The 27361-nt window shown below is 52.0% G+C and overlaps 10 protein-coding genes across 10 annotated transcripts; 6 read left to right on the forward strand and 4 right to left on the reverse strand.

The window, feature by feature from the left end:
• Positions 1–74: 74 nt before the first annotated feature.
• AFUA_6G08730 (6-phosphogluconate dehydrogenase, decarboxylating) lies at positions 75–2077 on the reverse strand. Its single transcript, XM_745669.2, has one exon. It carries the CDS (start codon positions 1752–1754, stop codon positions 198–200), a length of 1557 nt encoding a protein of 518 aa, XP_750762.1. The 5' UTR covers positions 1755–2077; the 3' UTR covers positions 75–197.
• A 259-nt stretch (positions 2078–2336) lies between these two features.
• On the forward strand, positions 2337–3478 carry AFUA_6G08740 (sugar phosphate isomerase/epimerase family protein; the record flags this gene model as incomplete). The annotated part of the gene is made up of 2 exons (XM_745670.1): positions 2337–2741; positions 2822–3478. The coding sequence occupies 2 exons, from the start codon at positions 2337–2339 to the stop codon at positions 3476–3478; spliced, it is 1062 nt and encodes a 353-aa protein (XP_750763.1).
• Positions 3479–3712: 234 nt separating this feature from the next.
• On the reverse strand, positions 3713–5767 carry prnC (delta-1-pyrroline-5-carboxylate dehydrogenase prnC; the record flags this gene model as incomplete). The annotated part of the gene is made up of 4 exons (XM_745671.2): positions 5465–5767; positions 5306–5413; positions 4891–5252; positions 3713–4838 (listed from the first exon to the last, which is right to left on the reverse strand). The coding sequence occupies exons 1-4, from the start codon at positions 5603–5605 to the stop codon at positions 3713–3715; spliced, it is 1737 nt and encodes a 578-aa protein (XP_750764.1). The 5' UTR covers positions 5606–5767.
• Positions 5768–8120: 2353 nt separating this feature from the next.
• On the forward strand, positions 8121–9625 carry AFUA_6G08760 (proline dehydrogenase family protein; the record flags this gene model as incomplete). The annotated part of the gene is made up of 2 exons (XM_745672.1): positions 8121–8701; positions 8767–9625. 2 exons carry the CDS (start codon positions 8121–8123, stop codon positions 9623–9625), a joined length of 1440 nt encoding a protein of 479 aa, XP_750765.1.
• A 1631-nt stretch (positions 9626–11256) lies between these two features.
• On the forward strand, positions 11257–12909 carry AFUA_6G08770 (ankyrin repeat protein; the record flags this gene model as incomplete). The annotated part of the gene is made up of 1 exon (XM_745673.1): positions 11257–12909. One exon carries the CDS (start codon positions 11257–11259, stop codon positions 12907–12909), a length of 1653 nt encoding a protein of 550 aa, XP_750766.1.
• A 409-nt stretch (positions 12910–13318) lies between these two features.
• On the forward strand, positions 13319–14389 carry AFUA_6G08780 (putative proline utilization protein PrnX; the record flags this gene model as incomplete). Its single annotated transcript, XM_745674.1, has 1 exon — positions 13319–14389. One exon carries the CDS (start codon positions 13319–13321, stop codon positions 14387–14389), a length of 1071 nt encoding a protein of 356 aa, XP_750767.1.
• A 378-nt stretch (positions 14390–14767) lies between these two features.
• AFUA_6G08790 (Zn(II)2Cys6 transcription factor) lies at positions 14768–17685 on the forward strand (the record flags this gene model as incomplete). Its single annotated transcript, XM_745675.2, has 7 exons — positions 14768–15000; positions 15087–15221; positions 15291–15556; positions 15612–15697; positions 15747–16381; positions 16432–16602; positions 16650–17685. Exons 1-7 carry the CDS (start codon positions 14918–14920, stop codon positions 17683–17685), a joined length of 2412 nt encoding a protein of 803 aa, XP_750768.1. The 5' UTR covers positions 14768–14917.
• Positions 17686–17913: 228 nt separating this feature from the next.
• AFUA_6G08800 (BUD22 family protein) lies at positions 17914–19580 on the reverse strand (the record flags this gene model as incomplete). The annotated part of the gene is made up of 2 exons (XM_745676.2): positions 19118–19580; positions 17914–19029 (listed from the first exon to the last, which is right to left on the reverse strand). Exons 1-2 carry the CDS (start codon positions 19346–19348, stop codon positions 17914–17916), a joined length of 1347 nt encoding a protein of 448 aa, XP_750769.1. The 5' UTR covers positions 19349–19580.
• Positions 19581–19675: 95 nt separating this feature from the next.
• Positions 19676–20984, reverse strand: AFUA_6G08810 (complex I 30 kDa subunit family protein). Its single transcript, XM_077805034.1, has 3 exons — positions 20599–20984; positions 19893–20542; positions 19676–19836 (listed from the first exon to the last, which is right to left on the reverse strand). The coding sequence occupies exons 1-3, from the start codon at positions 20750–20752 to the stop codon at positions 19783–19785; spliced, it is 858 nt and encodes a 285-aa protein (XP_077661167.1). The 5' UTR covers positions 20753–20984; the 3' UTR covers positions 19676–19782.
• A 292-nt stretch (positions 20985–21276) lies between these two features.
• Positions 21277–27292, forward strand: AFUA_6G08820 (CCR4-NOT core ubiquitin-protein ligase subunit MOT2; the record flags this gene model as incomplete). Its single annotated transcript, XM_745678.2, has 6 exons — positions 21277–21329; positions 21395–21461; positions 21525–21644; positions 21767–22101; positions 22166–23964; positions 24877–27292. 6 exons carry the CDS (start codon positions 21277–21279, stop codon positions 27138–27140), a joined length of 4638 nt encoding a protein of 1545 aa, XP_750771.1. The 3' UTR covers positions 27141–27292.
• Positions 27293–27361: the final 69 nt, after the last annotated feature.

Raw genomic sequence — 27361 nt, forward strand, 5'->3', positions numbered from 1 at the left:
TTTAATTCAAAATGATGAGTTACAGCTAGCTCTCCATGGTTGACGGTCGATATACAGGCCTTACAGAGCTCGGTCTAATGCAAATCCACGAGGAAACTAACGAGGAAAGGCATCAACAGATTTCCATTCATCCTGCATATGCAAAGATGCAATTTATAACAACGCAATTGAATCAAAGCTGGCGCCAACTGGGAACTTTATGCTGGCTTCCACTCATAATGATGGGGCCCCTTTCTGACTGGACCTGGATCTTCACCTGGCACACTGGGCTTGTTGTACGCATGAGCGCCAAAGTAGTCCATCTGTGCCTCCATAAATTTGGTTGGCAGCATCGTTCCTCCTTCATACTTCAAGTACTCTAACGTGGCAGACAAAGCCGGCATGTACTGATCAGACAGGACTCCTTCTATCACAATCTCTTTGAGGGCGTCAAAATTCTTGTGCAGCTCTCGGGCAACCTCGTCCACGAATTTCATATTATTGAGTCGCTTGTTGGATGTCAGGGCGGGCTGCAGAAGGTCTGCAATGGCTTCGGACTGGATAATGCAACCGGCTCGCCAGATCTGAAGGCACTTGCCGAGATCAATGTCCCACTTTTCGTCCTCGGAAGCGCGCGAGATCAATTCGAGACCCTGGCAAAATGACGCCAAGAAGGAGCAGTACACTGCTCGGCGCAGGTTCTCAATGAACGCACCGCGATCTTTAATCGTCTCAATTGGCTTGGGGATGGGCATATGAAGCTTCTTCGCAACTCGGAGTCTCTCTTCCCGATTCCCGCTGGCCACACGCAGGTAGTGCGCTGTGGCAAGAGTGGGCGCCGAGACGTGACGCTCAGCCGACTCCATAATCGACCAGTACGGAGTTCCCTCGGTGTTGTCATCGTCTTGGACCACTTTGTCAAGCACATCGTCAAGTACATAGCCGTCATCTTTGCTAGCACCTTCGCCGTGGTAGTCCCCCTGAGGTGTCCTCCTCCTGTGCAACATATCTGCGCCGATCTGAAGGAGATAATTGTTCTTGAGCTCGCCGTCTGAGTTCCACTTGGAGAAGATATCGCCAATCTCGTCATAGTTGAGACCTAACCCGTTGTGGAGGATTGACCATGCCTCAGCGAGGGTCGAGAGCATGCCTCCTTCAATACCGTTGTGAACCATCTTGACGTAGTGTCCCGAGCCTCCGGGGCCAATTCGTGTGACACATGGCTGGCCTGTCTTGCGATCTTTGGCGGAGTAGAGCTCCAGAAGCGGCATGACGAGCTCGAGTGCTTTGGCATCTCCACCGGGCGACAAGCTGGGCCCGTGTCGAGCGGACTGGTAACCTCCAGAGACACCCATTCCGATCCAGTGAACCCCGATTCCAGCGCATTCCCTCTGTCTTCTCTCTGTCCGTCGGTAGTTTTCATTTCCTCCGTCGAGGATGATGTCGCCGGCCTTCAGGTCATGCTTGATCATCCCCAGTACGGAGTCTGCCGGATGTCCATGTGTGATGGAAAAGAGGAATAATTTCCGCTCCGCCTTGCCCTCCAGGCTCTTAGTAAACTCGTCGATGTTGTAGTACCCGTAGATCTTGCCCTTCAGATGCTGTGCGTCTTTGGCAAACTTCATCACCGAATCGACATTCTTCGGATCCACGTCCCATACCGAGACATCGCAACCCAGCTCGGAGAAGGCAAAGGTCATCATCGAGCCCATATTCCCCGCTCCGACAATGCCGATGCGCTTGAATCTCTGAATTGGGTCTTGTGATGATGGCATGATGGGCGTTCGCAGTAAACTCCTAACTTGGTCAATCTGGGTTCCTTACAAGGCTAGTTTGAGGAAAACTGCGGTCAGAGCACAGAGATAATGAAGATAGATAAATTGACTACTTTACATGGACCAGGATCTCTTATTGAACGAACATCCAGTGGCAATCGGACAGCGCATCCGGCTTGAAGAATCGTACGCTGGAATTACATCACGGCGGAGGAGACGTCATCGGTGCCTTTCCGGGGAGGACGCTAGTCTATTATGTGGTCTGATTCGATATCAGAAAGTCCATAATGTACAATGTCATTTTCCCTGTACGTGGATTGTTTCGATGCGACGGGAACCGACTCCGTGAAGAGAGTTCTTTTGCCCTAATTCGGCCGATCTCATGGTTACATCATCGCCTCGGACAGCTTCAATTCCAGGAACACTTGATATCAACTTATCAATGCTGTCCTGTTGGCACTATTCTACATATGTTTCTGTATTGACTTCTTCCCAGTGATTTGCATCTGGCCGGTCCTATTGCTGTTCTGCATCTCTAATCTCATCCGACAAGATACACAACGCTGATCGCAAGAAAACACCATGATCGCACCAGCTCCCACTATCACATACGAATCCCTTCGCAACATCCCTTTGTCATATGCCACATGCTCAATCGGCAGCAGCAACGCCGATACCCTCCCCCGGAAGCTCGAAGCGATCAGCAAAGCCGGCTTCACAGGCATCGAGCTATCATTCCCCGACATCATCGACTATGGCTCACGGATCCTCGACCACCAAGTCGCCTCGGAGAACTTCGCCGAAATCATCTCTGTAGCCGGAGAGATCCGAAAGCTCTGTGACGCCAACAATCTCAAAGTGATGATGCTACAGCCGTTTGCGAACTTCGAGGGCTGGCCACGCGGGTCACTGGAGCGCCAGGATGCTTTCACTCGAGTCAACGGATGGATCGAGATTATGAAAGTTGTCGGAACGGATTTGCTGCAGGTACGCCACTCCGAGTCCGTCCTCAGAGTAGCTCTACTTGCAACCGTGTAACCCAAGTTAATGACATTAATGACAAAAAGGTCGGCTCTTCAGACACCCCCGCCGAGAAAATCACCACGGACCGCAACCAGATTGTCTCCGACCTCCGCGAACTGGCCGACCTGCTCGCAAAATGCAACATGCGCCTAGCCTACGAGAACTGGTGCTGGTCTACCCACGCCCCCACCTGGAAAGACGTCTGGGAAATCGTCAAGGCGGTCGACCGCCCCAATATCGGCCTGTGCCTGGATACCTTCCAGACCGCAGGGTCCGAGTGGGGCGATCCCCGGACCATCTCCGGCCGGATAGACGACATGGACATTGACGAGCTGAACCGGCGCTTCGCAGCGAGTATGGACGAGCTGGCGCGGTCTATCCCGCCGGAGAAGATCTATCTGCTGCAGATTTCAGACGCGTATAAGCCCACCCGGCCGATCGAGGATAAGGTGATCAATGGGCTTCGGCCGCGGGGGCGCTGGAGCCATGATTTCCGGCCGATGCCGTACGACGGTGGGTACCTGCCCATCGAGGAGGTGGCGCGGGCGGTGCTCAAGACCGGGTTCCGGGGGTGGTTTTCTATGGAGATCTTTGATGGGGGGAATCAGGGGAAGGGGAAGAAGTACGATATGATCCCGTACGCGAAGAATGCGATGGAGAGTATGCAAAGGCTCCTGAAGAATTGCTCAGATGATAGATAGTTGAGGATATTTGTCATTGAGTGCATTCATAGACTCATTCAGGTATAAATTTATGAATATATTTCATTCGGGTGTCAAGAAACTTTCAAATTTTAGGTCATGCAACCGTAATGCGAAACGCCAGTCAATGCAAACAAACCAAAGGGGAAAACAAAGCATCAATCCATCAACATATGGGGGAATAATAATCACCGAACCAAATCCGATCAATGACAAGCACATGTCATGCCTAGCTTACGCATTGCTAGGGTACTCAACCTTGTAAGAAGGGACGAATTCCTCCTTGATCGAGCGCAAGCTGACGAACCGCGAGAGCAAGTTTCCACTGCCGGCCTTATCGTTGGTGCCGCTTGCACGGGCACCGCCGAAGGGCTGCTGGCCGACCACGGCACCGGTGCTCTTGCAGTTGATGTAGAAGTTACCCGCGGTGTTGCGGAGAGCATCCTCCGCAACCCGGATGGCCTCGCGGTCCTGCGCGAAGACGGAGCCTGTGAGACCGTACTCACCGGTCTGGTCAATCTTCTCGCAGACCTTGGAGAAGTCGGCCTCTGTGGCGTCGTTGTAGGTGTGCACAACCAGGATGGGGCCAAAGAGCTCGCGGGAGAGGAGAGGGTGATCGGGGTTCGAGGTGCGGTAAACGGTGGGTTGAATGTACCAGCCCTTGGAGGAGTCATAGGTACCGCCGACGAGGAGCTCGAGTTCCGAGTCGCTCTTGGCCTCCTCGATGACCTGAGCGAGCTTGTTGAAGGAGGCTTCGTGGATGACGGGGCCGCAGAAGTTGGTGAAGTCGGATGGCTCGCCGATCTTGAGCTGCTTTGTTTCGGACACAACCTGCTCGAGGAACTGATCGGCGATGGAGGATGCGACGTACGCGCGGGAGGTGGCGCTGCACTTCTGTCCCTGGAACTCAAACGCTCCGCGGACGGTCTGCACGGCAGCGTTGCGGATGTCCGCAGACTTGTGGACGAGGTGGAAGTTCTTGCCACCAGTTTCGCCGACGATGCGAGGGTAGCTGCGGTATTTGCCCTCGGCGACCCCCTGAGCGATTTTTCCGTACAGGGAACGGAACACGGCGGTGCTTCCGGTGAAATGCAGGGCAGCGAATTCGCGGTGGTTGAGTACGGTGTTGGTGACTTCTTCGGCATCGCCGGGGACGAACTGTATGACGTTCTTGGGCAGTCCGGCTTCCAAGAGGATCTGGTGAACCAGCCAGTTGGACGCGATGGCGGCGGGAGACGGCTTCCAGACGACAACATTACCCATCAGAGCAGGGGCGCCGGCCAGATTACCACCGATGGCAGTGAAGTTGAAGGGGCTGATGGCATAGACGAAACCTTCGAGGGGACGGTATTCAACGCGGCTGCGCTGGTTAGCCATTGTCATCCTTGATCGCAAATGCAAAGTAAACTTACTTCCAGACTCCAGGAGCATGATGAACAGGCTGCTGGGCGTACATTTCCTCAGCGTATTTCACGCCAAACCGGAAGAAATCGCACAGCTCGGCGGCAGCATCAATCTCCGCCTGCCAGGCGTTCTTGCCCTGTCCGTGCATGGTCAAGGCCATAATGTCATAGCGGTACTTGGTCGAAATAAGATCGGCAGCCTTGAGGAAGACACTTGCACGGTCTGCGAACGATGTAGCGGCCCAAGACTTGCGAGCCTCCAGCGCTGCGTCAATAGCCGCCTGAACATCGGAGGCGGTGGCGTTGGAGTAGGTGGCCACTGGGGCACGAGAGGCAGGGTTGGACTGTGTGAAGGTTTGCGAGCTCTTGATCTGGGAATTGTCAGTCTCTTGATTTAGTAGATTGTTCACTTGATAAAACGAACCTCCTTGCCTGCAATCACAAGCGGTATGTTAAGAGGAGCAGACTGTTTGGCCTTGGCCAGGGCATCTTCCAGAGCTTTGCGATCAGGCGAACCGGGGGCATAGTGTTTCTATTAACGTCAGAATCCATTTCTCGAGGGCACAAGAGTCGAAAAACTCACGTTAGGTTCATTGTCGATGCGAGGCACCTTGAAAGTAGCATACGTGCCCATCGCCCTATTAGGACGAACGAAGCTGCTAGTAAGAGGACGGCATTTGGCGAATTGCTGCGCGCGCATGCGGGGGAGCAACGAGGAATGCATCTTTGTGAAGTTTCTGATACCGCCAGCAATGACTTCAAGAAAATTCACAAAGCAGAGAAAGGGAAAGGAAAGATGAAAAATGAAGCAACAGAAGCAAATCGAAAGGCCGCGCGGGGAAAGCTCCTGTTACCTTTAAGGCGACGGACCGGTTAAGGTCGGTGGAATGAGCCAGTCAGAGATGAAGAAGAAAATCAGTCAGCATTTATTACCATACATTCCTGTGACATGGATCCGTTCTCCAAATTCTTTACTTTGTTCCCCTCATGAAGTGCTGCATAATCACTGGTGGCACTGGTGGCGTCACTGAATGCTGATCGATGGTAATGGTAATACCATCGTTTCTGCCCGAGGAATCGCTGCCGGCTCGCTGTAATGTGTAACAGTAGGTATTGGCCCGGTACATATTCCGGGCGGGACAACGTCTAAACCGGGCCGGATAATGCTGTCAAATATGCCCGGTACGGGCAGCCGAGAGGATTTCCATTACCCTATAGATAGATATCTTCTTGAAAAATATCAGATAGATCACAACTTTGGTGTCTGGTCTGCAGAGATTTGATATCTCTAGATCATCTAGATCTCTTATTGACTAATGAAAATATCGATACAGTGACACCTCCGGCAACTCCTCTGCATTGCGGCGGTGGGCATCTATATTCTGTCGACCACTGTTGGAGTGCTAACACGAACTGTGTCGGCACTGTACATTCACACCAACAACATTGGCTGAATGAATCATGCTAGCTATCACCAGACTCTCACAGGACCAACAATTAATGATTTGATCCCGAGTCAACGGAGAGGCCTGTGCCATTGCAATGACCTATACAATGGGTCGGAGCTGTCTTGATGACAAGCATCGTTGCGTATCCCTGTTTAATCCGCATAGTCATATTTACTCGAGGGAGACCTTTCAATTCTAGCCACTAGAGGCCCCTGGGCGAAGGAGCACTCTTCTGAAGTCACGCAAGCAGAGTCTGCAGAGATAACTACGGGGGCTACCTGCAGAGAGACAAAAGTCCGTTCACAGGGAAAGCCAAAGCCCCAGGTTTTACATTTGACATTCATGAATGCAGCCTTTATCCTTATTTTGCAGGAGATAACATTACAATTGACTTTAAGAGCATTCGGATGAGGCTTCCAGAACCCAGAATTATTGACCTGGAAAGATATCGAGCGAGAATTGTGGAGTTGAAGGCTCAAGGTTCGTGGAAGTGTGGCTGCCCCACTAAAGAAGCCGAGGTGATCATCAACGCTAAACGTTGGTGCACAAAGAATGAAGAGGTCTTTTGAGTTGACATCTCAGAATGGTTAGTATTTCTCCGGGGGGGCAAAATGGAGATGCTGGAAGCCTCAGACGACCAGAAACCGGCCGATATCCACAATGGTAAAGATGTTATTAAATAACGAGAACTGACGGTCATTTCTCGGCCTCCAAAGGGTCTGCACAACTGGCCCAGTCAAGAATTTCGTCCTCGAAAAGCTTGACCTATCAGGATCTATATCCCAGTATGCTTATTGGTTGATCAGAGGCACGTGATTTGATCTACTCGAGTTGCGCTAGGCCATATTCGATTGGTTTCCACACCCGCCGGCTGTCTCTGCCTTAGGCCAGGCATTCGAGGCACAGGAACCGGCTAGCATCGGGCTTCTATTCTCGGCATATTCCAGTTTGATCCTCAAGTCACGCGAGGTCGCAGGATGAGGTGGACGGGTACTCAGTAGTCGATTATTGTGCAAAATGGGTTGCACAAAGTGATCATGATCTTAAATTACCTGACCTTAGTCAAGCCAGATTATGCAACTAATGGAAGCCGAGGTCACCTGCTCACGGTCACGGGTTCGTTTGCATTCCAGCAAAAGTGACCGGCCCGGTCAAGCGGCCTGTATAATGTGGAGACATATTGGCCGGCCCGCGAACCGGTTGTCCTAAGACTCGACTACCATTCCCAGATTAGTCTTTGGTTGCTTGATGTCAGCTTGTCAACATTGGCCACTGACACACACTGAGGCTTGCTGCTTGTCCCAAATACAGATTCACACATGCTTAATTCGTCATTCTTTATGGCTATCATATCCTATATTAGAACAGTCACTATCAAACAGGAATCAAGCTTAACTGTCATTCCATCATAGTGGTAACTCAATATTGAGCCCTGAGCCTACTACAGGACTAGTGGTCGATCCTGTTCGATGGGTGGATCCAGATATTATCAAGTATCACTGCGGCTGGCAGGCGGCGCCACTCTGCATGTCGTCTTATCTAAGGAATGATATTGCTGACCGTCCCGGCTTTCAGGCGGTTTCCACCGGCTGCACTATCACTTTCTTCAGCACCAAGTAGAGTCAGGGATAATAACTTGTCTATTCTTTCCTCAGTATCACGACTACTAAACTCATCGACATCCTCCTCCTTAATTTAGCTACTTGATTCTCATCCATCAATACCTCAGCATCCTTATCGCTCATCGTAGGGTTTATTGCTCAAGTCCCGCCACCTGTATCAACCACAACAATGAAGGCATCCCGCCGTCCTTTGCGGGCTCTGTCTTGCATGCCCACGACTTATCCTACTCCCCGATATGTCAGCGGCACGAGCAACGCGAAATCATCCATCGCAGCGACACCGGCTACTAGCCTGTTGCATCAAGTTCCTCCATCCCCCAAGAAGGAGGCAACCTCGCCGCTCGCAAAACTGCCTCTCTCCTCTGTCCTGCGGTCCTTGATGATCCTCTCTGTTTCTTCATCCTCGCTTTTACTGAAGCCATGCATCTATACCCTTTCCGTGTTGGCGCATCCCAAAACGCCTCTTCTCGATGTTGCCAAAAACCCCCTGCTGAACATGCTTGTCAAGCACACCATCTACAAGCAGTTTAACGCGGGAGAAAACAAGCTGGAAGTTCAACAGTCCATTCGCGATATCAAGAATCTCGGCTACCGAGGCGTCCTTCTGGGTTACGCCAAGGAGGTCTTGGTTGGAGAGAGCAACGTCAGCCCTCGCGATGAAAAGGCCGCTCGCGAAGAGGTTCAGGCGTGGTTGGACGGAACTCTGCAGACCGTGGATATGGCGCAGGAAGGCGATTTCGTCGCTCTGAAGTATGTTTCCCTTTTAAGTCTTTTCTAAAAAATTTAAATTTGAGCTGGCCAACTGACTGTCATAGATTCACTGGTATGGGTGTCCAGGCATTGGACCTCTTGCAGAAGAAGGCCGCTCCCTCTCCATTTATGGACGAGGCAATTCAGCGGGTTTGTGACTTGGCTATTTCCCGTAACGTTCGTTTGCTCGTCGATGCCGAGGAGCAGGCAGTGCAGCCCGGAATCGAGAACTGGACCATGAAGTACCAGAAGTACTGCAATTCGCAGACACCTGGCCGTGCCATCTTCTACAACACCTACCAGGCCTATTTGTGTTCGACCCCCGCCACTCTCGCCAGGCACCTGGAGATCGCCCGTCAGGAAGGCTACACGCTGGGTGTGAAGCTGGTCCGTGGCGCCTATCTCAAGACCGAGCCTCGCCATTTGATCTGGTCGACCAAGGAGGAAACCGACGCTTGCTACGATGGCATTGTTGAAGCCCTTCTCACCAGACAGTACAACTCCATGCTCAAGCCCGCGTCCGTGGAACACACGACCGAACTCCCCCCCGTTAACGTTATCATCGCCACACACAACCGTGATTCCGTCCGCAAGGCACACGCGCTGCGTCTCCAGCAAGCAAGCAAGGGTGAGGACAAAGGCGTGGATCTCTCGTACGCTCAGCTCCAGGGTATGGCGGACGAGGTCAGCTGCGAGCTGTTGGAAGGCTTCCAGAGCCCCGAGCCCACTGGCAAGAACTCGTTCGTGGAGTCGCCTAACGTGTACAAGCTTCTCACATGGGGATCCGTCAAGGAATGCATGGGATTCCTGCTCAGACGGGCCGTCGAGAACACCGAGGCCGTCGGGCGCACCAAGCAGTCGCAGGAGGCCATGTTTGCTGAACTCAAGCGCAGAGCCCGCCAGGCCTTCCGTCTAAGCAACTGATCGTCATCCTGTTGAGTTTTCTTCCGTACTTCTGATACCATACTACGGCTGGCTGGATTTCTCTTGCATGCTGTTATGCATATTTATTCTTTTGCGTGATCATGTGATGTCGTGCTGGCGAAAATGCATTTAGATGGCGTTGGTGGTTTATCTTTAGCTTGTTTCAGTTTCATCGGTCAATGATAACGACTTATTAGAAAATAAACAAAAAAAAGAGATCACTTTCTGCACTCTAGCTCAAACGAATCAGTCGACGATGGTACCTTTCACCTCTCCGTAACTAGGGCAACTCAACCCATAACGGGAAAAGCCCCCAGCAATACGTCAAGCGCCTATGTATGCATGATGGCCAGGGAAGAATCAGGGAATCAAAACTGGAAAAATAAAATGAGGACCAGGAACGATATGCAACTGACAAAGTACGGACCTGGAGGGCAAGGTATTTTGCCTGGTGGGAATTGCCCTTCCGAACTCTCTCAGAGACCCATGTACATCATCGTCGCAACCACCGTCAGCATTTGCCAACGCATCCTGGCCATCCGAGATTTGCCCTTTTCCACGTCTTCTGTCATACCCTTGTCAGCACGAACCACTCTTCTACGTACTTTCTGTCACAGCCTCACTGGTTACCCACTGACATATTCCGTAGAGTACAGTACTTTTGTCATCTTGCCTAGCCTTGGCTTCTGGATTCTCTCCCGTTCTCCCGGTGATTACAGAAGGTTTTTTTTTATTCAAGAGGATCACAGCTGACAACTGCAAGGTACTTCTGTTCCCCTCCCGGAAAGAACTAGTCATCTGCCGCCATCGACAGTCGACGCCTTATTTCATCGTTATGGAAGCCTGCCGTTTTTCGATTACGGCACAGTACTTCTGCACCGCGGGGAACACTATCTAGCAGCCGAACATTGATTGATTTGATGAATTAAAAGACAAAGCTCGAAAGTTACTGCCAATTGGTGATTTTCATCACGAAGATGAGAACAAAATTTGGGGGTACAGGGGAGGATAATGCAGGCATCAGGCTGTGCTGCCCTTGAACGAAGCGCCCTTCAATTGTTGACGAGGTGGATGTGTCGTCGGACGAGGGCCCGAATGAACAGAATGAGGCCATGGAATTTCTCATTTATTGCAGCTGCTCCCTCCCTGAAGTTATCAGTTATACTACTTATTCTTTCCAGCCATGTTTGTCCTCTCCTCCTGTTTCGTGTTTCGATTCGTCTTTTGAGAAGGCACACGCCGCACGGCGTTTGGCAGTTTAGCTACGAGCTTTGAGTCCTTGTCTGATCGTTGTCCTTTTCTTTTCCTTTCTTTTTTATTGGAGTCTGGTCTGTCGACACTTGCCAGCATGACTAGAGATTGGGAGGAGGTCAAGGACGATATCAGACAGCTCTACCTGGAGCAAGATCTGACCTGTACCGAGGTGATATTGGAGATGCAGAGACGGGGGTTCCATAAGTCGTAAGTACAGTGGATACCCCTCAGGACAATATTCCGCGGCTGACTGGAAAGCAGAAGACGGTCGTACAAGAACTGTTTCAAGCGTTGGGGCTTTAGAAAGACCAGGAGACGGGCTGGAAACATTGGTACATTGCCACGGGGATCGTCAATCGACCAAGGAATGCCGGTCGATGACGATGATACTACAGCATCACCCCTCAGCGATCACGCAAATCCGAGGTGAGAATCCAGTAGACATCCTCGACTTAGGGCAACATGCTCATAAATGCTCCACTTCCAGGCACTCACAGACTACCCACCTCGTCTCCTTCGCACCGAGCACCACCGTGGCATACCCTACTAGTCTTCTTGGGCCCCATGCCTCTGGCCATCCTGAGATCGGAGAGCCCCTATCTGTGATTGACCAGACTTTCGCGAACTTCTTCTCAAATTTGGAAGAGGAATTGGCCTACACGAAGCTCCATCAAGCTGTCTTGAACGAACAAGTAGATGAGGTGAAAGCCTTGCTAAGCCGAGGGACACCAATTGATGTCCCAGATCGGAAGGGGAACTTACCAGTGCATTACACTGCTGGACACCAGGACGAGAAGATTGCCAAATTTCTACTCGGCTATCGTGTGGGAAAAATCGAGCCCTTGGTAAAGCAAGATCTTGCTCGACTCACGCTTGACCATCGTAATACGGACGGGAATACCCCTATGCATCTGGCCATTTCAGCAAGAAGCTTAAACTATGACCATCAAAGGAGCATTGTGACCCATCTTCTGGGGGCCGGGGCCAACCCTTATATCCCCAACAACCTTGGAGTGACTCCGATACAAAAGGCTGTGGAACTCGTGTCACCGACCATGAGCTGGGATCATGGACATCATATTGACAAGATGCTGACAGCCAAGGCCGCCGGTCTCACATCGGAGAAGCGAACATCTCTGTTCAAGCTCTGCCTCACAAATTCAAGCAACGCTTGGGCTGACGTTAACAGTCACCTCAACGCACTGTTCAGGAGTTTTCTAGGCAATGATGCTGATCCGGATGTGACGGTCGGACCGAACTCTCAGCGTCTACTGACGTACTTCTTGCACTATTGCTATAAGACTCGCTCTACTTCCCAGAAATGTGACACCCGGCTTGCCACCTTGATATGTAAGAAATTAGATGTCGCGAGAGTCAACAGCAGAGGCGAGACATGTGTCCATCAGCTTATCAGATTCGTGGGTGCTTGGTACTATGATCCTTCAATTTACGAATTACTCCAGATCGTGGTGGAAAGGGGAGCGGATGTCAATCACCTCAACACGGCTCAACAATCACCTCTGATGCTGCTCTTGGAGAAAAGGCAGCTTGTAGACGATGTCTACACGGTGCTGGCATTCCTTCTCAGCCGCGGAGCAAATCCATTGATCCCCGATGCGGCCGGGAATTTTCCCATATATGTGGCCATTCGAAACAATCCCTGGCTGGGATCCAAGCTTGCGAAAATGATCCTTCACGTTGACAATGGATTAGACACGACTTTCCCCTGGCGGTTTACCTGGTGGCAATCGTGGATGCAGGCTATCACCTCGGAGGATTGGGGCACGTCGGTAACGATGCTTCAGCAGACCGGCCACTCACCACCCCGAGACATCCAGGCCCTACTGTACCGACTGGCGTTGGCAGTTCTCGCCGAAAAACACCTGCGTCGAGCAAAAGACTGGTATGAGAACAGTGAGAAAAGTCCTGAGCAACAAGACCAACACCGGACCACTGTGCGAAATATACTCCTGAAGAGCCCGTGGCTGGATATTGATACAGATTGGTTCCTATACCTGCTGAAATTGTGAGGTTGCAAGATACTCATTGCTGTTGATATAAACGACCTTGGTCTTTTTCATGTTCTATTAGACTCGGTCTGCAATCTTACGTCTATAAAATGCTTCGTGATCGTTTGAGGAAGACCCCGGGGTAGGATGGACTCGTACTGTAAAGTAGACCACGTTGAGCATTTATATCCCGTTTACAGGGGATGTGGTTAGATACTCGGTTAGGACCGGGCCACTATCTGGACTTCTTTCCGACCTGCAACTAAACAATGCCAGCGCAGCTTAACTCCACCTCCGACATCGCGGTATGATATCAGTGGTGATGACTCGATAAACTGAGAGTTCACTAAACCAAGTAACTTAAAATATCAACAAGAAAACACAGCATCCTGCTGTTGCAGAATACATTATTTTCATCCCAAGGCCCAAAATGCATCTTCTCTCCGAACCAGACGTCTCTCGTATTCTGAGAAACCTAACTCCAGAACAATGCCACATCTTACTCGACGCTCTGAGCGAAGCGCTGGTAACCGTCTCATCAGAGACCACAAAACCAGAAGGGGAGCGTCTCATCCACCAGCCCCTCCGCACCACCATCGCCACCAAAGACCAGAACCTATCGCTCTTCATGCCTGTCTCCAACACAGCCAACACGAGCATCAAGATCGTCACGGCCTCCCAGCGCGAAGGCATCATCGGCGTGATCAACGTCTTCTCGCCGGAGGGCCGGCTCCTCGGCCTGCTCAGCGCCGCAGAAGTCACAGCCTTTCGCACCGCCCTCGCAACCATGACGCTGTTTACGCGCTGCACTACCATCCCGAAGAAACACATCTTGATCTTCGGCTCGGGACGCCAAGCAGAGTGGCACGCTCGGCTGGCGCTGCTGCCTGCTCCAAGCCTGGTGCAGCGGATCACCTTCATCAACCGGGGTCGCCGGCGGCTGGAGGAGTTGGAGAGGGAGGTTATCGCGGAGCTGCGAGCTTCTCATCCGAAGATCGTATTCGAAACGCTGGCTAAGGAGGGGACCGATGATGCGGAGTATGAGGCGCGGCTGCGCGCGGAGGTCGCCTCGTGCGACGTCATTTTTAGCTGTACGCCGTCTACGGAGCCGAATTTTCCCTACAAGTATCTTCTTTCGTCTACGTCGGCGGCTGCGTCTAAGCAGCGGTTTATTTCGCTGATTGGGTCGTATAAGCCGCATATGTGTGAGGTTGACTCCGAGACCGTCCTCTCGGGTGGTGGGCAGATCTATGTTGATTCGCGGGAGGCTTGTCTTGAGGAATCTGGGGAGCTGATCAAGGCGCACGTAGGAGGGGAGCAGTTGGTTGAGATTGGCGAGTTATTTGGGAGATTGGGCAAGTCGGAGCCGGTTGTAGTGCCAGAGGGGTGTAATGTGGTTTTCAAGTGTGTGGGTATGGGGATTATGGATTTGGTGATTGGGAAGAAGCTGTTGGATATTGGTGTTGAGCAGGGTTTGGGGATGAATGTGGACGGTTTCTGATGTTCTTTGACATGCATTTTCTTCTGCCTGAACTTGGACGAGCAGCAGCATCAGATAGTAGGGTCCAGTATATATAGTTGTCGTGCCTGAGGCACTCATCGGGCGACAATCCCGTCTGCCTCGAGCAATCATTGATGTATTAAAACATAACGATACCTTCTTTTTACTCAGGTACGACCACGACCATATTAATGAGGCTGTACAGTGTCACCTTGTGCTCTTGCATCATGGCAATGGAGTCTGGAGAATCGTCCATTTGCTTATCAGGTTTATCTACGTCTCCTATCAGCCGGGAGCACAAGACCTTAACAATTTCCCCACTGCCGGAGAGAACTAGCAGACAGACAGTAAGACACCGCCCCGGCGGATCGGCTTTTCCCCCCCCCAACTACGGAGTAAAGCACTCGATTTGACCTCAACTTGAGGTGGTGGGAGTAAAACTTCAATCTGCCTTTCATACATATTGCTCCTAAGGGGAAGACAATGCTTATCCATCACCCTCCTTGATCTTATAATTTCACGACTGTCATGGATGTTCCTACCCCGGCATCGCTGGGGAATCCGAAGCGTCCCCGCGTTTCGGAGGAAAACCGCAAAAGAGCTGTGAGAGCGTAAGATCCATCCTTCATGCCCCTCATAATGCTGCATTTTGTTTGTTACTGTATTTTGAGAGATTCCGGATAATTGACTTTCGCAGATGCGATGGTTGTCGTCGAGTCAAGGAGAAGTGCGAGGGAGGCGTGCCCTGTCGGCGGTGTCTGCGTTATCGGCGACAGTGTGTCTTTACTCACCCCGATCATGCAGAGAAACTTGCTCGCTCATCGTCAGTCTCGTAAGTTTGAATATCCTTAGACACTACGATATTTTTTGTGGTTATCCGCAAACTCATCATGTACGTCAGCCTTCTGGAGCGCACCGCTGGCCTCAGCCGTCACGATATTGCTGAAGGGGAGCGGACCCGACTCATGGAGCGCATTCTAGAGTACTATGTGCCCAACATCTCCTTTGACATTCCGTCGCTGCGAAAGACTGTTGAGGAGCTGAAGAGTAAGCATCGAGGCTCCGAGTCCGATGTTCCCTCGACTCGTGTTGAGGGTGAGGACCTCGAGGATCTTGCCATTGAAGATGAGGATTTTATGATCAAGGCTTTACCTGATAATACGACACGTATGTATAGGGCTTCCTCGTGGTCTATTTAGAGTGTTGACTAATCGTTACATAGAATACTCGGGAGAGTTTTCATATTTGAACTTTTCGATGAAGATTCGGAAAAAGATTGATGAATGGATGAAAGCCGCAGCACCAGAGGTATGTATGTATTGGCACTGTCTACGGGCTCACTTTGCTAATCGTTCAGGCGTCTACCGAAGCGGAACCATTTGAGGAGAGATGGCGGGCGACTCAGCTACAGTCAGGCTCTTCCATGGTTTCGGCAGCCATCACCTGCCTGCCGCCTCGTTATGTGGCAGATTTCCTGGTCCAGATCTTCTTCAAGTACGCCCAGACAAATAATTTCTACGTGGAAGAGGACTGGCTGCTGGAAAAAATGCACACATGTTATACAAACCCATCCAGCCTTTCGTCCGACGATGCTGGCTCCGTTTGCTCTATTCTCATGGTCCTGGCTGTCGGGACACAATTTGCTCACATGGAGTCCGCCACTCCTGTCAATCGATTATCGGCCGACTCCTCCATTAACTATGACCACAACTTCTCGGAAGACGAGGTTGGGCTCACCTTTTACCAGTTTGCGTCGAAATTGCTTCCCGATATCATCGCCACTGCTTCGGTTCGAAGTGTGCAGGCCTGTCTGCTGATAGGGACATATCTGCTCCCGCTCGACACATCTGGACTTTGCTATACATACTTTGGTTTAGCACTGAAGATGGCTATTCAGAACGGCATGCATCGGAAGTATCAGGGTGAGGGGCTCGGTCCGCGGATGATCGAGGTACGCAATCGTGTCTTTTGGACGGCATACACCATAGAGAAGTAAGCCATTTCCCTCTGTCAGGTTAGCCGCTATATGCTCATCAAAACAGGCGCGTGAGCATCCTTCATGGAAGACCGGTTTCTTTATCTGATGCGGATGTGGACGCTGCGATGCCGGTCGACTTTCCCGGTCTGATGCCCACCGGGCACGTGTCCAACCACACTAACATGGTAACATTGATTAAATTGACTCTGAAACTGGGTGAAGTCTCAAACGAGATGTACGTATACCTGAATTTGGTCATTCATATGGCGCTAACATTACCAGATCCGTGTTGCGGAAATCTCGGAAAGGCCAGCAGCAGGATTGTCTGGAGCGGCTACTCAGTCTGAGAAAAAGTCTGCTGGACTGGTGGGCTACTTTACCAGAGGAGACCGATTGTCGAGACTTGAACCCCTCCGGACCCCTATTTCGTTCGAATGTACACTTGAAACTTGACTACTGCTTAACGAGAATCTTCATTGGGCGACCCTTCCTATTCAGCAACATGAAGTCCACCAACCCAGCTGGATTCCAAGGTCCACCATTCAAGGCAACCCCTGGACTTTCGAAAAACTGGTCAACGTTGGTCACTGACTGCGTCGAGGCGGCACTCGAGATCATCGATCTCTGCCGGCTCCTCCGTGATGAAACCGGCCTTGCCCGAGCATCCTTCACCGAATTCAGCTCCTGTCGCGCCGCGCTGCTGGTCATTCTAGCCCAGAGCTTAACCAAGCGGACAGAGAGGCTGCGCGAAGCGCTAGAAAAAGGCATGGCCCTGATCAAAATCATGTCGATGGGAGTGGGCTCGGCGAGGTCCGCCGTCAGCGTTATCGAAGCACTCGAGCGGGCCATTCGCCGTCTCGAAGAGTGGAGCGAATCTCAGGCTCAAAGAAACGCCGGTGTCGTCGAGTCCGCCTACGACCGCTTCAAAAACTGGGAGATGCTATGGAAGACCGGACCGATCTCGCCAGGGACAACGGTCACGTTCCCTGAACAGTATACTCCGGCACGCCCTGGCACAGGGATCCCCGCTGTACCTGTCACACCCATGACTGGCACGGAGGCAGGCAACGACGCCATAGAAGGCGATGTCGCCAGCACAGATCTTGCCAGCTCTTCGGACTTTTCCGCGCCCCATGCGTTCTCTCAAATGCCGCCCTTGGGCTTCGACCACTTTGTCTCTAACTTTCCGCAGGAACTGGGCGAGTTTACTGCCATTCCTTGCTTTGAGACCGACCCTCAACAGGGCCTTGGGAGTGACATGAAGGCGTCCCAAGGATGTCCACCGGATACGAGGTGGATGCAGTTTATGAGCGAATAATGGTTATTAGCTACTGAAGACGGGCGTAGATGTCTGTGATTACAGGCAAGGCACTTTTTTCCAATGGCGAGATGGTAATACGACAGCTTTGAGCGGGCTATTTGCCTCGCACTTAACGCATGATACCAATTTTGGACATATCAACAATGCTATATGTACATCAACAATTCCACAAAGATTCCTTTCGCAGGGTATTCTCGACCGTAAAAGACAATATGCATATGCAAGCTAATCGAACGTGACCTTCTTTCCCTGGAACGCCGCCATCGACTTCTGCTCCTTGGCCTTCCTGGCCGCCTCCCAAGAAGGATGCAGCGGCTTATCATCCTTGACATTCTTCTTGTTGGAGCCGCCTGGAGGACCACGCTGCGGCCGGTCACCACCAGTGGAATTGTTATTTCTTTGCCAGGGTCGTCCCTGGCCCAGCCCACGCTTCCCTCTCGGCCCTTCAGTGCCATCCGTAGCGCCCCGGCGCGCATCCCAGCCACTATCCCTGTTCTTCCATTCATTCTCCTTTTGCTTCTTGATGTGGTTCGCTCCACTCCCGTACTTCTTCTCCCAGAGGGCACGGCGCGCTTGCTGGCCCATTCTGTTTTTCCGGCGCGGCGGGCCCGCTGTACCTTCGAGGTCTTCGGGCTCGGACTCGGAGCCGGAGAAGTACCCTCCCATTGTCAGAGAGGGGAGGAAGGTTGTGCTTGTTGCTGGGGTGGAGGTGGCTTTTTTGGACTTTTTCGTGGGTTTTTCGGGGGAGGGAGATCGGGAGATAGAGCGGGAGATGTTGGAGTTGTCGGAGTCTGAGGCTTCTTCGGCGTCGCTTTCGCCATCGCTGTGGGAACCGGAGTCTGAGGCCAGCCGTGCGTCAAAGTGCGAGTAGTCTACGCTCTCGGCGTCGTCCATGTCGACATCGCTTCCTTCTTCCCTGTCTGCTTCCTCGGAAGCTACCTTCGCGGACCTCGCAGCGGCCTTGGACGCAGTCTTTCGGCTGTCTGCGTCAGATTCCTCCTCCAGCTCTGATCCTCCATCTAACGATGGCTCTTTGCTTTCACTCTTCCGTTGGTCTGTGGACCCCTTCTTCTGTTCTGACACATTCTTCTTCCCTGCAGCCGCAGCCTCCAACCCAAGTAATTGCCGGATCCCATCCATAATTCCCGGAAAGACATTCTTCACCGGATTCGATTTGTAAAGCCTCGCCGTGACATTCGCCTCAGCCGTGCTGCGCGGCCCCTCCGTAGAGATATTCTTCCGCTCCTTGAACTTCAGAAAGACAGGCGACTCGGCAATCCGCTTCGTCTTGACAAGCTGCTTGAAGAGGTATTTCTCCGCCGTCGCCTGGAAATTAAGACTCTGTCGTATCCGTCAGCATCAATGTCAGTGTCAATCTTTCGCACTTGCGCCTCTGTTGCTGACCGCAATCACATTCGCATTTACCTACCTTAATCACCCTAATCTCCTCTTCGATCCTCGCCAGCGCCTCAGGCTTGTTCTCGCTCTTGGCGGTCTTCTCTCGCCGGCCAAGTTTCTGGCGCTCAAACGCCCGGGCGGTCTTGAGGGCTCGCGATAAGGCGGTCACGCCGTTTTCGAATTTGGCGGTTAGGCGCGCGAGTTTGATGTCGACGGCCCCGGAGGGTCGGTCGTTGAGGTCGGAGAATTTGCGCTTTGGCATTTCTGTTTCGTCTGTGGTGATTATATCGTGCGTGGTGTTGTGTTGGAGTTGTGGTAGAAAGTTGGCTGGATGCGGAGATTCTTTTTTTCTGCGGCGGATGAATGCCAAGAAGTGGATTCGATGCTTTTCGATTGCGCCTGGGTTTCATCATCATCATACTGCGATTTTGACGCAGTTATGTTATATAGATAGAATAACCATTATATATCGCTGAAGGTTTTAATTGATACTGTCGTTATTTGTGATTGTGGTTCACCTGGTTTGCTGCGCAATGTCTGCGTCCAATGGCGGGGATTGTAATCAAGATTATCTCCTACAGAGTACTACGTGTGCTAAGATGCATTCAACGAGTTTGAATCGAAAGATTCGTCGACGTATACGCGGTATGTACATACAAACAACGTGAAAGGGAAATACGGATACATTCTGGAGCTCTATTTCTTTTCATCCTCCTTCTTCTCCTCCGGCTTAGGGGTGGGGAGCTTGAACTATATTGAACCATATTAGTTTCCATCGCTTCACAGGAGTTAGTTACCAGACATACCGAGTCAGGTTTCCGGTCAACGCCAGAGCCAACAGGCTCCCAAGCAGTGGTGCCTCCTTCGAAGTTCCGGAAAGCCTGTGTCAGCTCAAGGGGCTCAATGACGATGCGCTTCTTCTCTTCATCGTAGCGCAGCTCAGTGTAGCCGGTCAAAGGGAAATCCTTGCGGAGAGGGTGTCCATCGAAACCGTAGTCCGTCATAATACGACGCAGATCCGGGTGGCCGCTGAAGAAGACACCAAACAGGTCGTAGACCTCACGCTCGTACCACAGAGCTCCTTCGTACAGACCCGTCACACTGGGCACGGGGCTGGCCTCGTCCGCATAGGTCTTAACACGGATACGGGAGTTATAGCGGATGCTCAGCAGGTTGTAGACGACCTCGAAGCGCTGGTCACGAGTGGGGAAATCAACCGCGGTAATATCGGAGATCTGGGTGAATTCGGCTGCCGTGTGGTATTTCAGGAAGCTCATGACAGGGATGATGCCGGTGGGAGGAACGTAGATCGTGAGCTCGTCCTTCCACACAGAGAACTGCTGAACGTATTTGGGCAGGCAGGACATGACATATTGGCCGTACTTGTGCAGGCTCTCGGTCTTGTCCTGGTACTTGTCGGCGGGGTTGACGACAGGCGCGCGAAGAGCTCCTTGGGCTATACTCAAAGTCAGTCATTGAAGGCTCAGCCTCATTTTTTGATCCATTGCATACGGGGACGGTGCGCTTGGCGCATATTCTCAGGCTCAGGAACTTTGGAGGCGAGCTGCACGGTCGACGAGAAGGCACGGCATGTCTGGGACGACCTCACGGCCGATGCCAGCGAGCGGCCAGTGCTCAATCGCATCAAGGAGCGAGCAGAGGCCATGATGGAAGGACAATGGCGGATCCTGAGAAGGAGATTGAGGCGTTGGAGGGGCGGTTCAAGCAACCGGAGACATCCACAGGGAGCTGGCCGGCGAGGACTTCGAGGTTGCCGGGAACCAGGCAGTCACGTGCAGGCTGACATAAACCACTGAAAAATGCAAACAGACCAAACAAGGCAAACACCATGTGGCAGCTCCGCGTCCAACTTCGTTCTCTCTTTCTTCGCCTCAAACTCTCTTCCTCTGCTGTTGCTGCTGCAAGTCCTGCTAGTCCTGCTCCTCACTAACCAACGTTTCCCTTTCCTCTCCCTTTCCTCTTTTTCAACATCTTCGCTTTCTTGTCTAGAGTCCTCTGGATTTTTCTTACCGCTTTACTGTCTTTCCAGCGACCGATCCATTTTTTTCTTGGTTTCTTCGCCTCTTTCACCTTCCCCCTTCTCTCGGGGTCTCGGCTTACAGGTATCGGCGTTTCGCATCCATCTGCACATACGTACTCGATTAGTACACTCTCACAAGGACGGTCACTATGTCGAGTCGCCCGCAAATAGACTCCGTCATCGATGATGACGACGAGTTCTGGTATGTTTGAAGTGCTTTCCCATCGCTGGTGTTATACGGCAGTTGGCTGACAACTTCGACCTTAGCCCTCTGTGCATTGAAGAATTTGATCTTTCCGACAAGAACTTCAAGCCATGCCCTTGCGGTTATCAGGTGTGTTGCTCCTTGCTGCCTTCTGGTGTGCATTGGTGCAAATTCTAACCGTTGGCCAAACAGATCTGCCAGTTTTGCTACAATAACATCAAGACCCATAGCGAAGAGGGCCGATGCCCTAACTGCAGGCGCGTTTATGATGAAAGCACTATACAATACAAGGTTCCTGATGCAGACGAGTGCGTATCATATTTTCGCATTTTGGCAACACTTGTTTCCGCTTTGCCCAAATATCGGTTTCTTGGCGCTAACGGATCCGTTTTCACACTAGGTTCAAAGCAGACTTGGCGTTGAAACATCGAAAGGCGGCCGCCGCAAAAAAGAAGGAAGCTGAAAAGCGCGAAATCGAGGCTTCCAGCCGGAAGAATTTGGCGGGGGTTAGGGTCGTACAGAAAAACCTGGTTTATGTGATCGGCCTCAACCCCACAATACGCGACGAGAGTCAACTACTTCAAACTTTGCGCGGGAAGGATTATTTCGGCCAATATGGCGAGATCGAAAAAATCGTTGTCAGCAAGGCCAAGCCAGGTGGCAATCCCAACCAGGGTATCGGTGTCTATGTGACATATGCCACCAAGGCGGATGCTGCAACCTGTATTGCTGCTGTCGACGGATCTACCAACGGCGACCGTGTACTCAGGTAGGCAAACCTATCGTTCTTTATCGTGTCATTCGCAACTCTCAGCTAACTGATTCTATTGTAGGGCGCAATATGGGACCACCAAATATTGCTCATCGTTTCTCCGCAATGAGCAGTGCAATAATCGAAATTGTACTTTCCTGCACGAGACGGGCGAAGATAGTGATAGTTATAGCCGACAGGATCTTTCTTCGATGAACACACTCTCTAGTCAGCGCCCCAACGGAATTCCCAGCGGACCCAGTCACGCCATTCCTGCACATGTCGCTCGATCCTCCGCTCTGCCTACTTCTCAACCAATGCGCCGACAGGCCAGTAAGGATGATACTACTGGCATGCGACAACCAGACGGTTCTGCTCTCCCCTCGTCGGCCAGTTGGGCAAACAAAGATAGTGCCATCAATCGCACCCGGCGAGCCAGTCTAGCGGGCAGCCAAGCTTCCCAGAGCCCTCGTCCAGTGCATGCCACGGTCGCACAGGGGGTCGAGGAAGTCAAGAAGGCCGAGAAGCAGTCGCAGGAGCGACGCCAGACGCCGGCGCCTTCGGAAGCACGCCCTGCCACTCCTCAAACGTCGGTCCAGACGCCGCCTGACCCCATCGCACCCCTACTCGAAAATATACTCAAGGCGGTCAAGTCCCCAGATTTCAAGTTCATTTTCTCCGCAGCCGGTCTTTCTACTGAAGAGGTTGCTCTTATTGAGAACCATCCTTCGTTCATCGACCCATACGGTGGCGTCAAACGTCGAGCAATGCGGGAGAAGGCGGAGCAGGAGCGCGCGAAGAGAGAACAGGAGCTTCTTCAGAATGCGGCGGCCGAGGAGGAAAGCCGAGAAAGTGGAAGTTTGCAACTTGGTGGTGAACCAGATGACGCTCACCCTCCAAGAGGTCGTGGAGGTCGTGACTCCCATGGTGCTATTCAGCCGCCGTCTCAGCAGGGTACCACGACGAATTCTGCGATTGGGTCACCCGTGTCGGCCGCTAGTCACCAGTTCCAGGGACTCAACCTCGGCGGCCGTAGCTTAACCCCACTTCAGCAACAGCAACTGATGCTGCTCAAGTCCGCTGGCAGCCAGCAGGCTGGCCTAGTCGATCCCTTACAAAGTGGATTGGGTTCGTCCGTTCTAGATCAGGCGTCTCAAGTTCGGCAAGGTCTTCTCCAGTCGCAAATGGCGCAGTTCAACGCTCTACAGGCCCAGAACCGTCAGTCTTCGCGTTTCTCTTTCACCAATGATGCCAATGCAAAGAACCTTCCCAACGTCAGGATGCTCAGCCAGCAGGCTGGTTTGATGCAGTCTGGGACGCCGAACCCTTTGGCAGCACCTAGCCCTCAGCACGGACTTGCCAACAACTTCTACACTAGCGGGGTTCAGGGTCCACCACCCGGTCTGAAGACAGCTGGTACTCCTCCCATCAGTGGAGGCGGCATGTTTGCTCAAGGTCACGGATTTACCACAAATGCCAATCTCGGTTTGGGCGGCAATGTCGGCAAGCAGGAAGCCAACCCAGAATTGATGCGCGAGTTGTTGCGAGGTCGAAGTGGCACAAATACTGGTGGATTGCAAGGGCAAGAGGCCGCAAAGCGTGAGTTCATGTTTCCTTTTCTCCAACAGCACCAAACCCCCCCTCCCCTGACTCCTGCCAATGGCCTTCTCAGCTCTTTCTATGGTTCCCAAGCGGGGACTTTCTCCGAAGCTGGGCCACAGAAGCAGAAGAAGAAGGGGAAGAAGCACAGACATGCTAACACTTCCTCCGGTGGAGGCGGTGTAGTTGATCTTGCGGACCCGAGTATTTTGCAGGCGAGGATGCACCAGGTCGGCGCAAATACCACTGCTGGGCAAGCGCTATATGGGAGTCAGGGTCAAGGTGGGTACAATCACTCCATGATGTATGGAGGCGGTTTCAACCGCTGGTGATTACCGTTCTCCCTTTTGTCGCTCTCCAGTCTTCTTCCCCTCGCATATTCGTGTCTCTCTTGTTATGATGACCATATTTGCTTCTTCTTCCCCCTCCACGTCGTTTTCTCCTTGTGATGCCTGAGCTTTGATTTCACTTTCTTATTCCCTTACATGACATGATATCATATTTTTCCTCTTCGTTTTTCACGTGGTGCAGGATATGAATTTGCCTTTTCTTGATTCCCGAGTCTGACCTCTGGCTTTGCGATCTGATACACACCCTGCAACGAAGCATTGGGCAATCGGCTCTAAAAATTGCAAGCAGTTATGGCGGAATGCCTTTGGCGTTATATTTGAGGCGGAGTTCTTTATGTGTCATTTTCGTCCCTTTATTCTTTACTGTTTTTCCTCGTATTACCAGCATCCTCTCGGATGAGTGACGTCGCATTATTCATGAAGATCTCATTTTCTTCTGGCCGACATTGACTTGGTGGCTGTCGTACTTTGTCTTTTTCTTTCTTTTGCATCCAAGCTGGGTTGATCTATCAGCGTCGTGAGGTCCTCTCGGTCTGGCCATGGTTCCATGTACGTTAACCTCCCTGCCCTGACTTTGGTAAACTGAAGCAAGGCCGTCTATCTGAAGTCAAATTCTCACAATCACTGTTCATATAGACACCGTTGCCCTGCTCCTGACTGGTCAACCTAGCCAGGGAAATTTTGTGTAATCGTCATGCCCACAGTTCTTCGTATATTTTGTCTGATCTGCTTCTGCCCTTGCTCTGGAGAGTCGACTGCCTGCATCATGTCGTGTTCTTTTATTTTTGATACCCATCTTTTCACCCATGTGGCTGTATTTCAACGAACTGACTGGAGCAAGTAGTGGACGAAGATTTCCCGCCTCTGGGGACTCCGCTCAAGGACAAGCGCCCCGTCGACAGCTTTGGCTTTCTCCTTCGATCTCATCTTCCAAATGACACTCAAGGGACCACTCGCGCCGGAACCCCGACACTTCCCCCCGGTCTCCCTTTGCCGCACGCTCATCCGGCATCGTCGTTGTTCCAGAGTCCTTTGAATCCGTCGAGCCCGTCTCTATCGATATCTATGCCACCGCCTGGCCTCAACATCACACGTTCTAAGCCTGGAACACCGTCTCAGAACTTCTCCGAGATTGAATCTCAGCGGCCGTCTCCAGAGCCTCGAGAAACTCCCGAAAGCGTTCCTCCTAGCAAGTTCAAGAACATTTCGGAGATTTCCCTGGGTTCCCCTTTGCCAAAGTCCGCACAGATAGCTCGGACACAGGCTAAACCCGAGCTCTCAGCAAGTTTAGATGATAGGAGACCGAGTGCGAAAGACGGAGATACCAACAATAGTCATCCTAATAAGAAACCATCGACAAAAGCCAAGCCTATGAAACTTGATCTGCACTTCACACCAGCTCATCCCCAAGAAACTACGACTTCGAAAGCAGAATCTCCCGCCCAGACTGCTCCTACGCGCTATGTTGCAGCTCCCGTTTCTGCCGTCGGGTCAAGGCCAAATACTCCTATGACGGGTGTCTCCCGGGCTTCGGACTCCTCGGCTCCTCGACAGCCGCGGGTTCTTCGCGTGGTTGACACCCCAAAGACCGAGACACCACCTCCCGCTTCCACCTCTCAGTCTAGCGCTTCTCTCCCGACAACTCTGAAGACACGTTCAAGACGGCCAAGTATTTCTTCGCTCAGTCGACCCGATACTCCCGGTGATTTGGGCTCTGAAGCGGATCTGTACACGTCTGCGTCTGCTTCTCGTGCCAATTCGCCTCCCGCTTCCTCTAGGATTGGCTCTGCACCTGTGCGCTCTATCACTAAGAGTCAAGCCAAGAAAGAACGCCGGCAAAAGGCAAAGGAAGCTGAAGCTAAGAAACAGGAGGTGATAGCCGTTCCGGAGGAGCCAGTTCAAGCCCCCATCATCGGCAGGAAACGCAAGACCAAGAAGGCCCCGACAAGCAATGCTGATGCATCCAACACGAGCGCCGACAATGCGCCTGAGCCCACAAAAGTCAGTCAGCCTGGCCCACAAGAGGCGGCTGAGAGGGTTGAACCGAAGACCGAGGAGACGAAGAAGAATAAGCAGGAGAAGCCTCCGAAGCCCCATATCGAAGAGAAGCAACCCGTATCCGAGAACAAGCCAGCAGAGCCATGGCGCTCGAAGAACACGCTGGAACAGCTGATAAAGGATTCCGAACAAAGCGGCGTCTCGATTAAAGATCTGTTTCTGGAACGGACTTCGCCATTGCAGGTCTTGCTTGCTCAGCTGCACAAGGCTGGCCAGTTGGATCTAAACAATCACCCTCTCTTCAATCCTTCGAATCTCAGTCAGCGCTTTGACATGAAATGTACATCCGACGATTACGAACTTTTGAAGCAGCCTATCGAGTTGACCGAGGAGCACCGCAAAGCCTTGCTTCGCGGGGAACCTGTCCGTCTCCATTCCTCTTCTAGCCAACTGAAGGATCGCTGCCTCATCACGCCTCGCGGTTGTGTCCTCCATCACCTGACGCCGGAGGAAGAAGACAGGTATCTCGCTTTGGAAAAGAGCATGGAATGGACAACCGAATCTTTCCAGGAATATCCAGCAGCCCTTATTACGGAACCCGACGTGACCAATCGTGGTGGAGGGTTGGATGCGCTCTTCGCCACGCCCGAGAACTTCAACATTTGCTGGGTAGATGAGACTACAACCAATCTTTCATCTGCAGCACATGCTGGATCACCGCCGGCTGCCGATGCATCTGTCTCGTCAACTGCCTCTGCTCCGCCAAACGTCCTGTCGACTATGGAGGCGGACAGTACTCGTAGCCATAACTGGGCCATTGCGAGCACTGCCGAGTTGGCCAACGCAACGGCGGCTTCCGTCCGGTCTTTTGCGGCTGCTACTGCGAAACATATGCTTGGAGCCGCTGGTGTGGTTATGGGGACTATTCCGGACCTCGACGATGTTGTTGGCATGACCGATGAGGAGCTGCGTTCGTTTGCGCTCAAGTCCCAGAAGGATCTTGAAGGCTCGCGAAAGGAACTAGATGCTATTGATAAAAAGCTCGCTGCATTGTTCAAACGCAATAAGAAACTTGCACAGCAGGCTCTCGCTACGACTGTGGAGGTTTAGCAGGTCTGTGGAATAGATTGCCACTGACATAACGAGACATCCATGGTAGTCCAGTAGTGCTCCGTTGATGTCGTTATTAACTTCTTGGCTCTTGTTGAATGGCGATTGTACAGAATAACAAGCTATGCGGCGGATTGATTTCTTTTCTTCTTGTACGTTTGACTGAGTTGCCCTTGTCTCATCCTTATGATACCTTAATATGATCACTCTTCTGAAATTCT

Source organism: Aspergillus fumigatus, chromosome 6, assembly GCF_000002655.1.
Source record: "Aspergillus fumigatus Af293 chromosome 6, whole genome shotgun sequence".
Taxonomy (NCBI): domain Eukaryota; kingdom Fungi; phylum Ascomycota; class Eurotiomycetes; order Eurotiales; family Aspergillaceae; genus Aspergillus; species Aspergillus fumigatus.

Coding starts and splice junctions, on each gene's coding strand:
- AFUA_6G08730 (XM_745669.2), bottom strand. CDS start 1,754: ATGCCATCATCACAAGACCCAATTCAGAGATTCAAGCGCATCGGCATT.
- AFUA_6G08810 (XM_077805034.1), bottom strand. CDS start 20,752: ATGGCCTCTGCTCGCTCCTTGATGCGATTGAGCACTGGCCGCTCGCTG. Junction 20,543..20,598: donor GCGCCAAGCGCACCGTCCCC/GTATGCAATGGA, acceptor CTTTGAGTATAG/CCCAAGGAGCTCTTCGCGCG. Junction 19,837..19,892: donor TTGACCGGAAACCTGACTCG/GTATGTCTGGTA, acceptor GGTTCAATATAG/TTCAAGCTCCCCACCCCTAA.